The 16,071-nt window shown below is 44.9% G+C and overlaps 1 protein-coding gene across 1 annotated transcript in view; it reads right to left on the bottom strand.

The window, feature by feature from the left end:
* Nipa1 (NIPA magnesium transporter 1) overlaps positions 1-14,833 on the bottom strand; it is a 28,035-nt gene extending 13,202 nt beyond the window's left edge. Inside the window, exons 1-3 of the mRNA XM_075953091.1 lie at positions 14,650-14,833; positions 3,953-4,000; positions 2,680-2,770 (exon numbers count right to left, since the gene is read on the bottom strand). Coding sequence (XP_075809206.1) covers positions 2,680-2,770; positions 3,953-4,000; positions 14,650-14,815 — 305 coding nt within the window. The 5' untranslated portion in view covers positions 14,816-14,833. The remainder of the gene's footprint in view (positions 1-2,679; positions 2,771-3,952; positions 4,001-14,649) is intronic.
* Between the last annotated feature and the right edge of the window lie 1,238 nt (positions 14,834-16,071).

Raw genomic sequence — 16,071 nt, 5'->3', positions numbered from 1 at the left:
CTGCGAAACATGGTTTTGAAACATTTATTTGGTGGGTATGTTTGTGTGTGGACACGTGTGTGGGCATGTATTCTAACAGTATGCATCTGGAGGTCAAAGGCCAACTCACAGGCATCTGTTCTCTTCCTGTACCCAGGACTGAACTTAGGTCATCCATCAGGCTTGCTGCCAAACCTGATGGCAGTAAAGATCAGGTTTGTTTTTACGGGCTGAGCCATCTTGAGGGCTCACTGCTTATTTAAAATGTATTCTTTATCAGTTTCATACAAGATACAATGTATCTTGATTATGCCCCACCCCTACTCCATCCTGCCACTCATCCTGGACATCCCAAACATGTCTCCTTCCTACTTCCATGTCTCTGAAGCAGAGGTTTCAATTTTGGTATCTGGTTTATTTTTCCTTTGTGTGATTTTTGGAATCATACTTAAATACCCTATTCCCCGATTTAAAGAATCACAGTGATTTAAACTGTTTTCTTCTAAGAGTTTGCCAGTTTTAGCTCTCTGACGTATTTTGGGTTACTTTTTGTGTGGTGAGGCAGAGGCAACGATTTTAAATATTTGCATGCTGGTATCCCGTTTGTTGGCACCATCTGCTTTGTTTCTTCACTCTGGCAGAGCTGGGGATCAAATTTAGGACTTTGTATGTGCTTAGGACAACACTGAGTACCATTGGTGAAGGTGGACACAAGAGCTCCAGCCCCAGCCCTTGAATGCCATCCTGCAGAAAACCTATTCTTTCGTATACTAGTAGCTCAGTATTCCTGGCAAGAAGCCAACTGAACATGAGTGGATCCCTGCAATCCCAATCCTATTTCATTGATTTGCACACCTCTCCTTGACCCAGCAATAAGTTTTGATTATTGTAGTCTTTATTTGATGTGAGTTGAGGGCTCACTGTGAAGTTCAGTCCCATCTCAATCTCGAAACCGCCATGGGTCAGGCTCCATACATACATGCTGGTTTGGCTTAGCAGCCCATACAATGAAATGTCTCTCTGTACTTAGATCAGTCAAAAAATTCAAAGAAAGCACAATAGTATACATAATCGAGACTCTCTGTATATTCTATCTTTACGTGACTTATTTTTTTTACCTCTTTAATCTATGATTTTCTATACTCTGTCTCTTTAAAGACTTTGTTTTATTTTTTTTAAATCATTTACTTCCTTTTTTAAACTGTCCATTCTTCTTTTTCACTCTCTCAAGCCTATGCACATTTATCCAACACTGTGACCCACGTAAAGGTCTTTTCCATCTGAATTTGTCTTTATTGCATAATTCTTTTCTGACCAGGACTTATTAACCCCATTTAAATGCTCCATAGCTGGACCTCCTGAAAGGGCCAGAGCCATTGTGCTGGTGAACCAGGAAACCATTTATAGAAGCCATGCAGTTTTTAGTGTGCCTCTCTTAAAGGAGCCATGGTGCCCCTGTTTGCCACGAGCCCATCTGGAAAAATATTTGTGGCTACCAAGAACTCTGTTTATTTTGTGTCTAGAATTCCTTCCCAAACTCTCAAGTTTTTTTTAAATATTTATTTATTTATTTTGTATACAATATTCTGTGTGTATGACTGCAGGCCAGAAGAGGGCACCAGGCCTCATTACAGATGGTTGTGAGCCACCATGTGGTTGCTGGGAATTGAACTCAGGACCTTTAGAAGAGCAGGCAATGCTCTTAACCTCTGAGCCATCTCTCCAGCCCCCCAAACTCTCAAGTTTTATGTGGATGTAGTTGTCTCACATTGATGGGCCATTCTGTAGGCGGAGACTGCTTGTTTATTTCCTGGCCACCCAGACCCGAAATAATCACTCAGAAACTATATGAATTACAACACTGCTTGGCCTATTAGCTTATGCATATTTTTAGTTAACTTTTACATCTTAAATCAACCCATCTCTATTAATCTGTGCATCACCACAAGGTCGTGGTCTACTGGCAAGCTTCCAGCATCTGTCTCCTCCAGTGGCTACATGGCGTCTCCCTGACTCTGCCCACTTTTCTCCTCTATCTCTACCTGGAATTCCTGCCTTGCTCTATTATGCCCTGTTAGAGGCCCGAAGCAGCTTCTTTATTAACCAGTGGTGTACAGAGGGGAATCCCACATCCTCCGATCTTGAGCACTTCCTGCATCCTGGTGTGACTTCCTCCACTGTGCTCATGAGTGAGATTCTAAGCAGAACAACATGCATGGATTGAGGAAGATTCTAGGTTCTAAGACATTTTCCAGAACAAAGTCCAGGAGAGTAAACAACATCAGATTCATTGACAACCATGAATAAACCAGAATTTGAAATAAAATAAAGGGAGTTCTTTACATAGAAATACATTTAAAGAATGTTGGGTATGGTGGTCCTTGCCTTTGATCCCATTACTCCAGAGGCAGAGGCAAGGGGATCTCTGTGAGTTTGAGGCCAGTCTGGTCTACAGAGCAAGTCCCAGGGCAGGCAAGTCTACATAAAGAAACCCTGTCTCGAAAAAAACCCAAACCAAACAAAATGAAACAACAAAAAAAGAGAAATACATTTAAAGAATTAAAGTGAAAATATGAACTCTTGAGTACAAAAGACCTATTTTCATCAACAACTTTATTTTTTAACAGAAACATTTATAACAAAAGGCTTTTTCTTATGTAAGTTGAATATTAACAATCAAAAGAGAATGTCAGTTCTCACCCAAATGGTACTCCAAGGGCACCCAAGGGAGTCACCAGGACTGTAGGGACCGCAGTGTAAGCTAGGAAGTTCCCAATCTGGCCAACAGCCACTGTCAAGAGAATCACAAGGATACCGTTTGCCATTACCACGCTTCCTTACCATGATCAAGATTTTGCAAGACTCTGTTCTGAAACAACTTACTTTGCATCCTTTCTGAGAAAGCAAATCTACATGTTCACAAATCCCAATGGCAGGACTTCTGAACTGGTCTGGGGAGTAGCCTCATCTCTATGAAAACGGCCCCAGCCTTACCACAGTAACAAATAAAATACTGAATATATTTCCATCGTTTAAGTTCTATCTTAAAATACTTTTTACTTCTACATTCTCAATTTACTTGTTTTTAGCCAAAATGTAGTACACGGGGCACCATGTAAAGCCTGGGCACATACGTGTGTTGTGTACTATTTCAATCATGTTAAACGTAACTACCCACTCAAACGTTCTTCATTGCTTTATGGTACCAACACTCAAACTGTGTTCTACTATTTTTGTGATATACACAGTCATCTCATACCTAGAGACACACAATACAGTAGCACACTGAGGAACCTTAATGCTTTCCCCTGTAACTTAACATCCAGTGACCAATCTTTCCTCCACAAGTTGTGCAGATCTTTCCAGCTGCCTTCCAGTGACCTCAGACCTCCTTCAGTGTGAGGAGCTGGCCAGAGCTGGCTGGAGCTGGCTTATACAGGACTCCCAGGTGCTCCCCTTACACAGGGCTTAAGAGGGGGTTCCCCAATGAGCAGACTCAGTCTCAGCTTAAAAGACAATATATATGGTAAATCACATTTTTTTAAAAAAATTATAGTTTATTTATTTTAAATTATAGCACGTGATCTTTGACCTGTCCTCTGCATCAAGGAACTTCACTGTTAAATCAACTGTGCTCACAGAGGAAGACAGGCTGAACATGCACAGCAGCAAACGCACCAGCTCTGCTACAGAGGAAGGAGAAACCGCTTTAGTTTCTCCATGCCCAGCGATACTGATGTAGCGGGCAGCCGGAGCCTCTGCCTCCTCCTCCCAGGTCATCTGTTCCACACTTTCCCATCTACTCTCTCTCACCAAAGGGAAGGACAACAGGAAGGAGTGAATCTGAGTGGGAGGTACGGGATGACCTTCAAAGTCATACTCTCTTGTCCCTTCCGGCCCTATCCAGGTAAACGACTGATTTTAGAAATAAATAAATAAAAAGACGAGAATCTGCACTATATAAACCACTTACTTGCAATCGTGCCGGCCCACCACACAATGTCCGTTAAGTAGGAAGTACCTATAAAGAAAATGAGAAGAACATTAGAAAAGTAGGTTTACTAGTGTGTGTGTGGTGTATACACACTTCTGTAGGGGTTTGCACACCTGTGCACATGTTTAGGCCAGAGAACCCCACTCTATTGCCCTATTGCCTTATTTCCTTGAAAGAGCGTCTCTCCCAAAACCTAGACTTCAATTTTTTGTTAGGCTGGTGGTCAGCAAGTCCCAGCAATTCACCTGTCCATGCTCTGGGGTTACAGATACTCATGAAGCCGTTCCTGGATTCCTACACGGGTGCTAGGAAGTGAACTCAAGAGCCTCGATAATTGCACATCAAGCATTCCTACCCTCTGAGGCATCTCCCTGGCCTTTGGACGCAGGTTTATAGACTATAAAGTAAATACGGGTGCTGGAGAGATGGCTCAGAAATGAAAGGCATTTAATGTTCTTGCAGAGAATCCAAGTTCAATTTCTAAGCACCTACCCCAGGCATCTGATAACCTGTCCGTAGCTTCAGCTTCAGGAAATCCAACATTGTTCCAGTCTCTGAAGACACCTGTACTTATGCCCCCAACACACACAGAGAAACGTGTGTGTGTGTGTGTATGTGACTAAAAATTTGCTTAAATCTTTTTAAAAAGCAGTATATGTCATTCAGTAAGATATTTACAATGACACTTAAAATAGAATCTTTCACATAAAAACTAAATAAAAATAAGTAAAAAAAAAAAGAATGACTATTATCTTGCTTATTTACTTCCTAAGTAATCTTTACCAAAGGGTGAGAAGTTGCTAAATGGAGGGAAGTTGTGGTTGGGTGCTTTGTTTTGTTTTTCTCAACCAACAGAGGCTGACCCCAAAGACAAACAACTTGCTCATACATTGGTTCTCTTTGGCGAAATACATCACTACCTAAAATACAAATATTCTTGGGACTTTCCACCCTCTTCTCCTGCCTCATGGGGACTTCTACTTTTAAAATTGTGTTTATTATTGCTATGAGTGGGGTTATTTTTTTTTCCTCAGACCTTAAGGTGATTGTCAGGTACAGAGGAAACTCCATTTCTCCATTTCCCCAAATTCTGGCAGTTAAGCAAAAGTTAGCCTTCCTCAAGAACAAGGGGAAAATATGTGCATGCATGCGTGTGTGTGTGTGCATGTGTGTGTGTGTGCACTCACATGTGTATGTGAATGCATGCATGCGTGCATGAGTTGTATGCACATGCATGAGTATGTATGTGTGCATGCGTGTGTGTGTGTGTGCATACGTGTGTGTGCACTTTCGGGTGTGCGTGAATGCATGCGTGTATGCATGAGTGTGTGCACATGCATGAGTATGCATGTGTGTGTGTGTGTGCGTGCATGCATGTGTGTGTCTGTAGAAAGAGAGATCAGCAGACAATTTCTGGAAGTCAGTTCTCTTCCCTCACCATAAGCTGCACTGATTTAACTCAGCCCTTCAGGCTCACAATGAATGTACATTGAGCCCATGAGTCATCACAGGGACTTCTCAAATTGGAGCGAACGAATCTTGAATTACGAGACGGCCAAGGATGGGATGCTGTGTTTGAATATAAAAATATCCCCCCAAAAAGCATGTGTTTGGACACTTGTCCCAGCTTCTGGTGCTGTTGGAAAGATGTGCAACATTAGGAAGTGGAGCCTTGCTGGAGGACGTTTGTCACTATGAATGTGTCTTACAGTTTAAAAGCCTGGTCCTCTGCTTCCTGAGGGCAGCCACACGTTGCCTCATGCACCTGTAAGCTTGTCTTCTGTGACAGGATGGACTGGATTCCTTCTTACGCTGCAAGGCTTATGAAATAAACTCTCCACTAAGTTGTTTCTTGAAAGGAATTTGGTGATATCAAGTAGCAGGGCAGCTACCAGCAAGGACCACCCACAGCAGGAATTCTGTGAGTTAACAAGACCTATAACAGGGTAGAGGGACAGATCCCAGAGGCACCGGGATGAACACATGAAAGAAGCCAATATGAAGGGGAAACTGGAAGCTTTCCTGAACACTGGATACATATGTAAGAAAACCACATCATCGGAAAGAAAGCACAATACGGCTGGGTGGTAGTAGTGTAAACTGGTAATCCCAGCACTCAGGAGGCAGAGGCAGGTGGATCTCGGTGAGTTCCACAACAGGGAGAAACCCTGTCTCAGAAAAAAAGAAAAGAAGGAAGGAAGGAAGGAACGAAGGAAGGAAGGAAGGAAGGAAGGAAGGAAGCCGCATGCATGCCCGCATAATACATAAATGACCCATAATGATAACAAGGTCCCAATCTTGATCTCTTCTGGAACCTATACCTGGGCCCAGCTAGCTCTGCCTCATTTCCAAGTTCGTTTGTTTCTACCATCTAAGGAACTATCTCTTTTCCCATTCTGTGTGTCTTTGTCCAAATCACTGTTTGCAGACTCAAGAACCTGGTGGCTTCAGCAGATGTGCTCTGAGCCTGTAACCCCTGACAACTGGGCAGCTGGGAGGAAGCAGGAAAGGCTCTCAATGTTCTCTTCCTTAGCCGAAGTACCTACCACAGCACTATTCTCTCCTTCTTCAACCACTTGGAGATGATGGAAAAGTGCCAAAGAGCATCTGATTAGAGTCTGGGGAATCCAGACTCAAAGACGCTTTTCTCACCTTTTGCTTCTACGGTGCCCAAGTTTGGTCCCTAATGCTATGATAGAGACCATCACCAACACCAATGTATAGAGGAAAGCTTATTTGGCTTACATTTCCCAATCACAGTTCATCATGGAGAAACAACAGAGCAGAAACTCAAGCAGGAATCTGGAGGCAGGAACTGAAGTAGACGCCAAGAAAGAAGAGTGACTACTGAGCTGCTCTTTATGGCTTACTCAGCCTGCTTCCTTATACAACTAAGGACCACTTGCCCAGGGATGGCACTCCACAGTGGGATGGGCCATTCTACATCAATCATTAATTAAGAAAATGTTATACAGACTTACTTACAGGTCAATCTGATGGAAGCATTTTCTCAGATTAAACTGGTAAGTGGTTATGTGGGAGGGTACACTGGTAAATTTACAGAAGTTAGAAGATACCTTCCCAAGGACTTATGCACACATGGACCTGCCAATCACCCATAGGCATCTAGCTGGTCATATGGCCAACAGAGACGGTGATGGTCACATGACCAGACATGGTGGCAGCACTTTCATGAGTACAGTGTTGATAAGCGGCGGGCACATGGCGACTCATGGTCTCCCAATGCTACAGGGTCCTTTGAGTAATGCCACAGCCCCAAACTTTCTCTTATACCACTAGTGTTCACCTGTTCACCCCCACTCTTTCCTCCTTCCTGCTTCCTGGAGGCCACTGGAATGGCAGGGAATGTCAGACTTATACAGGACTCAGGGCCAGCCATTCTCATCTGCACCCTCCCCTGGAGATAATTCTCCAGGACCTACTCCTGACCCCACACTGGGGAGGGGCAACTCAACCCTGGCATCTGTAGGTTCCCCGCACCTGCCTGCTTCACATGCTGACACTACCCGGTGACTCCTAAAAGACCTTGCTCCCCACTTTCCTATCACCAGGCTTTACTTACTTCTGCTCTGTCATAGGCTACATTTCTCCTGTCCATTCACATTAGGATATGGATATAATTTCCCAGGTAATAAGACATCACCTTAGGGGGGAAGTCTAAGGAATTCTGCTCACTGGCATCAAATGGCCATCTAAAAGCAAAAGCCTTAGTCGTGCATGCAAGCAAGCTGCTTCTCTCCACCTAGCCATCTACAAACTCGAGTGGGCGAGCATTCCACCCAGGTAAAAGAACCTCAGTACAGAGACATTCACGACTTAATCCCAAGAGAGAGAAACAACGTAAACAACTGCTTCAACCCTTAACCAAGGCAAAAAAAGTAAACCCGGAAGGACTGGAGATTAAACCTGGTGTTTCTAACTGCACAGCACATATGGTCACACTCACCCAGAGATGCCCGGGTTCAAGGGACAGGAAAGAGAATGCTCTTACCCATGGGATCTCCTTGAGGACTGGAGGAAACAAAGGGAACATGGCTTTCCCATGTCAGAAGCTCTGGTACTTGTCTCTCCCGCCTCAGGATCCTTATGGGAAATCTGCCTTCATTTCCCTTGGACATTACAACACATCTTCAATAAACAAAGGAAGTTTGATCCTGAGAACATACATGAAAAGAAGCTAACATTTTACTGGAACACCCCAGGCCTCAAAACAAGCTTGGTGATGGGGAAACCCAGCCAAAGGATACAAGTCTAGACTACAACAACATTCTGCTGCCAAACTTATTCTGTGGGAATTAAGGGAAAAGGTCTGACGGGTTGTAGTTCAGCTCCTTGCGGTTCTCTACCAGGAAAGGGGGCTTTTTTTAATGCAAAAGACCATCCCTGTTGGTGTCCAAACCTTGTTTTTCAAAAAGAACACCAGAGGATACACAGAGACCCTGTCTCAAAATAAACAAACAACAGGCAATGGGATTCGGTGAAATATCTTCCCCCATTCCATAGAGGCCCGCCCCTGCCTCCATAGTCTCCCATTTATTCCAAATTACCAGCGAAAAGGACACAAGCCATACAAAGTGAGGTGCCAAAACTAGTGGGGACAGTTTGAGTTCCTTTTCAAGCGCAAATCTCCAACACAAGAAACTGGGGAGCATTTCTGAGGAACACCCGAGTTTACAACTTATTTCTGGACCTTTACCTCCTAAACTTAGATGGAAAGACTTCCACTGATGCCTGCTGACTTGCTATATCGCGGCAGGAAAACAGAGAATCCTCGAGGATACTTTAACAAGGCACGCAATGTATTTAGTAAAGTTCTAATGACCACCTCCCAGATCAGGAAACCACGAGCTGGGGTTCTAAATCCTCATCAGGGAATCATAGGTAGAGGTGGATGACAGGAAAACCTCGCTGCAGGAAGGAGAAATTGAATAACTATGACAACATCAGAGAAGATACTTGTAGGAAGGAAGAAAAGCTTGCCCTTTTTCCTAACAGGCTGAGACTCTCAGGAATTCAGCAACATGGACCCTACATTCTCCACAGCAGACGCTCTTGCGGGGGTCAACATTTTATTAGCCACTAGCACCAGACTTTAAGGAACGCCTCAGAATCTGGAGATGCAACCACACAGCCCTCACAGTTAGCTGTTGGACACGGCTCTTCAAGTTTAACAGTCAAGGTCTAGAGGAAGACCAAAAGGAACAGATAATTACACTTGCCCTTGAAGGCATTGGTCTGGTCAGACCTATCCATAAGACCCACATAAGCCTCAGAGATTTCCAGAGAGAGAGGGGTGGGATTCAGGACATTGGGCTTCTAAGAGCACCAACTGCTACCTCCTCCTCTTGAGTCTTCAACATGTAAGAACCAGGAAGTCTAACATTGGAAGTGGACTGATGCTGTCTCAGAGAAGGAAGGACCCAACTCCCAAGATCATGGCCACCTTACAGGGCTGAGAGTGCCCGGGGAATGCGATTAGCTACTGATCCCTGCTGAAGTACCTTGAATTATCCTTGAAGCAGGGTAAGAAGACTAATCTGTCATAGGTAGTGAAGCCATTCACTTGATCCTTATCTTTCCCTGGAAACATATCTTCCTGATCTACAGATATAGTAGGGGCTACAAGGAACCCCCTCCAAGACAGTACTTTACTGCCTCTGGCACCTCTCAATTTGAAGACCAGGTTTTAAATCATATATTCCTGACAGTCCCTCAATGTCCTTCTCCCATCTTGGGAGGAGACTTTGTGAGCTACCTAGGGGCAATCTTGTAACTCAGGACCTCCAGTGCTACACAGAGAAACCCTGTCTCAAAACAACCCAAAATAATAATAATAGTAATAACTCATCTCTAAAATGCTACTGACCTAGAAATCTTCAGCTCTATTGTTGTGAAATATTCCTTTACACTGTGTGAAGATACGTTATTATACTAGTTTAATAAAAAGCTAAATGGCCAATAGCTATGCAGGATTTGGGAGGAGTGGGGCAGAGAGAATGCTGGGAAGAACACAGAGTTGCCAGCCAGACAAGGAGGAACCAGGAAAGCAGCTTGGGCATCGCAGAGTAAAGGTAACTAGGCCACAAGGCAGAAAATAAACGAATAGATACAGGTTAATTTAAATGACAAGAGCTAGTTAGGGACAAACCTAAGCTATTGGCCAAGCTTTCATAATTAATAAGAAGTTTTTGGGTGGCTATTTGGGAGCTGGCTGGCGGGATAGAAAAATCCTGGTACACTATGGGCCTGTAAAACATTATTCCCCATTAAAGCTCTGACTTTATTCTAGGGGTAACCATTGGTATTACTTTCCATCTGTCCATAAGTTTGGATGGCTCTGGGGATATCACATGGTAGTATCCTTTTAGGGTAAGTTTATTTCACTACACAGAATGTCCTCAAAAATCCATCTATGCTGTAATGTGACAAGTTTTCCTTCTTCTCAAAGGCTGAATGATACTCAGTCTTAAAAAGATCACGCTTTGCCATCTGCTCAAGTCTGGATCTAGAATACCTGAGGTCTTTTTTTTTTGCATAATCCAAGAAGCAGAACTGCTGGATCAAATTGTAATTCTATATTTAAGCAGCTGCTTCATTTTACATCCCCACTAGCAATACACAAGGGTTTTAAATTCTCTAATGTTCAGCCAATACTTGTTTTACATGTCCCCATTGGCAGTTATTCTTGTGAGTCAAAGGTAGAAGTGTATGGCGGTCTTGATTTTCTAAAAGGAAAAGTATTTATTTATTTATTTTTATTTATTTATTTTAAGATCAATCAGTTGTGGCTGCTCTCCAACATCCTGCACAGATGTGAGTAACTAATTATGAAACACCCTCGGCCAGTTCTTAGTAGCCGTCTTTTCTGAGCTTGCTCCAGGCAGCCCTGGCCCCTCTTTATCATCATTCTTCCTGCCCAGCCTCTCAGTGACAACCAGCCTCTGCCCTTCCTCTAACTGGTTATTGCCATGAAAGTTATGGATACCAAGAATGTGTTCTTATCAGACTCAAACAGATCTGGAGCTGACTCATGCCCACTGGCTTGAGGTAAGTACTTTCTCGAGTCCTACTAGAGATTCCTTTTCACAAACTTGAGTGATATGGCTTCTCTTCTTTTCCAAATCACTTACGTATCTGGCTTTATGAGATAGGTCTTGCTACACAGTCCAGTCCAGCCTTGAACTACATAGCCCAGGCTGGCTTCCAATAATCCCACTGATTCAATCTCCTGACTAATAGGATTACAGCGTGCACCACCACACTCAATCAATACAGCTCATTTTCAACATTCAAGACCACCTCAATTCAGAGACGATTTCTCCAGACAGAACGATGCTGGCAAGAGCCTCTCTACCATTGCGCTGATGTCAACACTTGCCCACGTTTCCAAGACCAATGAACCCCATACTATGTGTAAATTTCTCCCTTTCTGTCTTACCACCCCCAGGACCCTCCCCCATGCCTCAAATCTCCTTGAACATACTTGGGGTTTCCTGTGCGTAGTCCCTTTACAATGCTCATTAACATTCTGAAATAATATTTTTGGAGAATGTCTGGTTGCTATCTACATAGTCTTATGGTTTGGACCTTAAACGTCCACCGAAGGACCATATGCTAATAGTTTTGGGTACTAGCTCATGGTAGAACTGGGAGAAAATGAAACCTTTAAAAAGGAGGGCTTAGTGAAAGGAAGCTGGATTATCAGAGAGACTGTGGGACTCTTCTTCCTCTCTGCTTCCCAGTAGCCCCAAGGTATACAGACTTCAGTCAGTATATTCCAACACCCATAATACGCTATGCTGCCACGGGCCCAATGCAACAAACAGACACCTCTAAAGCTATGAGTTCAGATGAACCTCGCCTCTTTTTAAGTTGTTTATCTCAGCTATTTCCACAGCACCAAAAGGCTACCAAAGATTGAAACCACACTTGCCTTCCTATCTACAAGTTACCTAGTCCTTCACAGGCAACCCCTCTTCCATGGGGCTCCAGCTCCGGACATTTGGGGCAGCCAAGGAATATAGCTCAGCTGACAGAGAGCTTGCCTAGCATGCAGAAAATCTCGAGTTTGATCCCCCAAACACATCATAAACAGGGCACAGTGGGTCCACACTTGTTATCCTAGCATTTGAGAAATGGAGGCAGGCCGGGCAGTGGTGGCGAACGCCTTTAATCCCAGCACTCGGGAGGCAGAGGCAGGCGGATATCTGTGAGTTCGAGACCAGCCTGGTCTACAAGAGCTAGTTCCAGGACAGGCTCCAAAACCACAGAGAAACCCTGTCTCGAAAAACCAAAAAAAAAAAAAAAAAAAAAAAGAGAGAGAGAAATGGAGGCAGGAGGATGAGAAGTTCAAGGTCATCGTCAACTACCAGGTGAAAGCCACAAGCCAGTAGGTCCCCAGCCCTCTCTCTGGAAGAACTACAATTAGAATTCAGCCTCCCAGAAGCTTGTACTTCCTAGAAATGCTACCACCTGTCAATTATAAAGGTATAATCTTTTAAAAAACATAGTTCTTATACTATAAGAAACCATAAGGCTTCATCTGCCTCAACCTAAGAACTTGGCCTTTATGTATCACCTCTCTTTCTTTCATCTTCTATTTCAGTTATTGATGGCGGGTGCTCTGTGGGTCATTAAGTAGACACAGTAAAAGATTACGCAGAGTTGGTTTTACTTTATTTTATGGGGGCGGATAGATTTGAAAATGGTTGTAGCTTCAGGATCTATAATAGTCCATAGCATAAGAGTTTCAAAAATTATCTGTTAAGCAAAGTAGATTTACCAAAGCAAGACTAAGTGTCTGCCTTTTACCACTACAAGTAAAGCAATCTCAACCAGCAGTGGCTGGTGGACAGTGAGGAAATACAAAACCAGTGACTATTAGATTTCCACTGTGTGAAAAGGCACAGTATAAAAGGCACAGTATGGACCCATGTGTGACCGCACACAGCTGGAATCCCAGATACTCAGAGTGTGGAGGCAGGAGGATCATGAGTTTGAGATTAGCCTGGGCTACACGGGGAGAGACTGTTTTCTAAAGTACATACAAACAATAAAATACATAGTTTTTAAAATAAAAAATCCATGTTTTTGGTTTTTAAAAATATGCTTAGGATTAGACCCAGGACTGCAAAAACAATTGGAGTTTTTGTTGTTGTTTTGTTTTGTTTAATTCAACAGTCCTCTGGAACACAGAAACTGAGCTGAAACAACACATTTACTCTTGCTAGCTGATTGATTTCTTTTCTTAATGAATTTTTCCTAACCGAAGTTGGCACCCAGATTTTTCCTTCTGGGTAGGAGAGCTCCTCAGCTTTCACAGCCTTGGTTAGAAGACCGGTCAGGTATTTTGCACGATGTTCCTCAGCTGATGTTTGTGTGGTTTGTCATGTTTCTCTCGGGGTTAGCCTGGAGTTGTGGCATTTGCAAGAATACCTCGTGGGTAAAGAGCCCATTCTCACACAATCCTATCAAAGGCACAAACGTGTTTTTGACTTTTTGGTCACAACAAACACCTTTGCCCAATCCTGATGCCTGTCCAAATTGACAGACAGTCCCTAAGTGAAGGTGCCAAGTGTATCAGATGTCTGTACATTAGAGACACATCTGCATGCTTGGGAAATCATACTTGGCTTAATTTAGGTTTTATATGAGGATTGCAAGGCTTTCACTTCGAAGTTAATTTCTCTCAATGATTGCTTGTTTTGTATTCTCACTCAAGGCTGTCAGTCCGTCGTCTCTTTTCTGCAGGTCCTCAAATCGCTAACCAGGTGAGTCAAAGTTTCAAACGTGCTGTGAAACAGTAGCTATCAAGTGTCTTTGCTTCCCACACGCTGGCGGCCCCTCCTTACTTCTAGAGATCTTGAGATTGTGGCCCCAGAAAGCTTTGTTTACTTTCCCCTTCAAAGTATTCTGCCTCTGTCATTTCAGTGCCTGTCACAGGCCTCTCAACACAAATGACAAGCCATGGACAAAGAAGGGCTCTGTGCCTCATCCCACTTCCACATTAATAAGGAGTGGTATCTGGTGGCCTGTGGACCCAGGCCCTGCTCCGCGGGCGCATTTGCACTTTTGTTAACGTTTTTTCTTCCCGCTTCAGCCGGCTGAAATGTCAACCAGAGGGAACTCAACTAAGAACTCCTGGGGGCAACAGCCGCTGGGAAGAACAGACCTTGCACTCAAGGTGAGAGTGGGCACCTCAGTGGCGCCTGCCTGCACATCCTGCGTGCCCACCACAAATCCTTACTTCTTCACACCGTCTAGGGCTCTCCCAAGAGCACCCCAGGCACGGACCCTAACAAGGCAGGCCTGACTCCACCCACCTCTGGATCATATGAATAGGAAGCTCTACACTAGGTGTTTGCCGGCCTCTGGGCAGCAGGGCTGCAAGCCGAGCACCTGTCTCAATGCTCGGCTGCGGGGTGGGGGTGGAGGACTGGACCGGACCGATCTAGGCATGGGCCAAGAAGTCCTGTGAAGGGCTCCTGAAAGAGTGAAGAAGGCCTCTCCGGCCTCTGAGAAGGGGGAAAGGGCCTCGCGGGACGCAGCGATGATGCCTGCGGTGCAGCTGGGAGAGCTCGCCCGTGCGCCGCTCACCGGCTCCCGCAACAGCAGCAGCGTGGCACGGACCCCCGCCCGGCCTCGGCCCGCCCTACCTCGCCTTTTAGCGCGCACAATGCCCTTCTTCTGCAGCACGAACGTGGACCCGTTCACCAGGCTCGACACCACAGCCACGCCCAGGCCGAGCGACACGGCGGCGGGGCTCGGGCCGCGCGCCCCCTCCCCGGCCGCCGCAGCCGCCGCCGCCGCCGCAGTCCCCATGCCGCCCGCGCCGCCCTCCGCTGCGCGTGCGCGCCGCACCCCACGGGCCGAGAGCGGAGCTGAGCGGGCGGGGCGGGATTGGAAGCCTGGGGTCGGGTGGCGAAGGCAAGCAAGGTGGGGAGGGATTGGGGGTGGCTGGGAGGCATGCTGTGGGGACCGAGGGTGAAAGGGCTTCTGAGGTCGGCGTAGAAGCCGAGAGATAATTCAGTGGAGCGCGCTGGTGCAGAGAGAGCTCGCTCTGCAGTATTCAGAGCCCAGGGCCTCTGGCGGAGATGCTCTGTCCCCAACCTGCACAGGTCCTTGGAACTCCCATCCTAGCTACCAAAGAGATGCAGTCTTCACGTCGCTCGGCTTCCTGGAAGGTCCGATCTGGATCATTGACCTTGTGATCATACTGTATTATTTCATTTTAATTCTTAATAAAGTATGTCACCATTATTGGAGAAAGTTCTTTTGACTTACTCCGCCAACTGTCACCTAAGTATTGTGGGCGTTTCCCACGTTTTCAAAAGCAATGCATATTTTTTTTTAGTTATTGAATGATACAAAGTAGTCTATTTCCATGTTCTCACGCAATTATTGTTTTAATACTGTATGATGTCCAGATGTTGGTTGTTAGATTGCTCCAAATGTTTTCTTGCTTTGTTTTGTATTTTTTCTTATTTTAAATCATGCTGCTAATGAAAGCTTAATTTAAAAAAAAAATCTTTTGTTAGTCGGGCTGTGGGGGCCCATGCCTTGGGAAGCAGAGGCAGTCTATCCCAGAGTTCGAGGCCAGCCTGGTCTACAGAGTGAGTTCCAGGACAGTTAAGGCTACACAGAGAAACCCTGTCTTGAAAGGACAAAACCCAGAAACTACTGAAACCCAGAAACTACTGAATGAGATTATCCCATAAAAGTTGTTATTCTCATAAGCAAGGCACAATGAAACCATTGAACTTGGGTAGAAAGATAACTATTTGGAGACAAACTGCCAAGCTGACTCGGAGCCTAGAGAACGCCACCCCAAGAAATAAGCCTTGTCAGTTTTATTGGGAAGGTAACTGCAGCAGGAGGCATGCTGGCCCGAACAGCCTAGGGGTTAGTGTAGGGAATCGGATCTGTTGTAGATAGGGCGGATCTGAAACAGGATGCCTTTCCCTGAGGTAGTTGACTGTTCCTCTTAAACAGCAAGGCTGGGTTGAGGTTTCTGTTTACCCAAAAACAATTCCTGTGTTTACTCGGAAAGACTCTGGCCTGGTTGGAGTTGCCATCGC

The sequence above is a fragment of the Microtus pennsylvanicus genome, chromosome 18 (genome assembly GCF_037038515.1).
Source record: "Microtus pennsylvanicus isolate mMicPen1 chromosome 18, mMicPen1.hap1, whole genome shotgun sequence".
Taxonomy (NCBI): domain Eukaryota; kingdom Metazoa; phylum Chordata; class Mammalia; order Rodentia; family Cricetidae; genus Microtus; species Microtus pennsylvanicus.
Note: the sequence above shows the minus strand (reverse complement) of the source record. Positions and strands in the feature narration are given on the sequence as shown.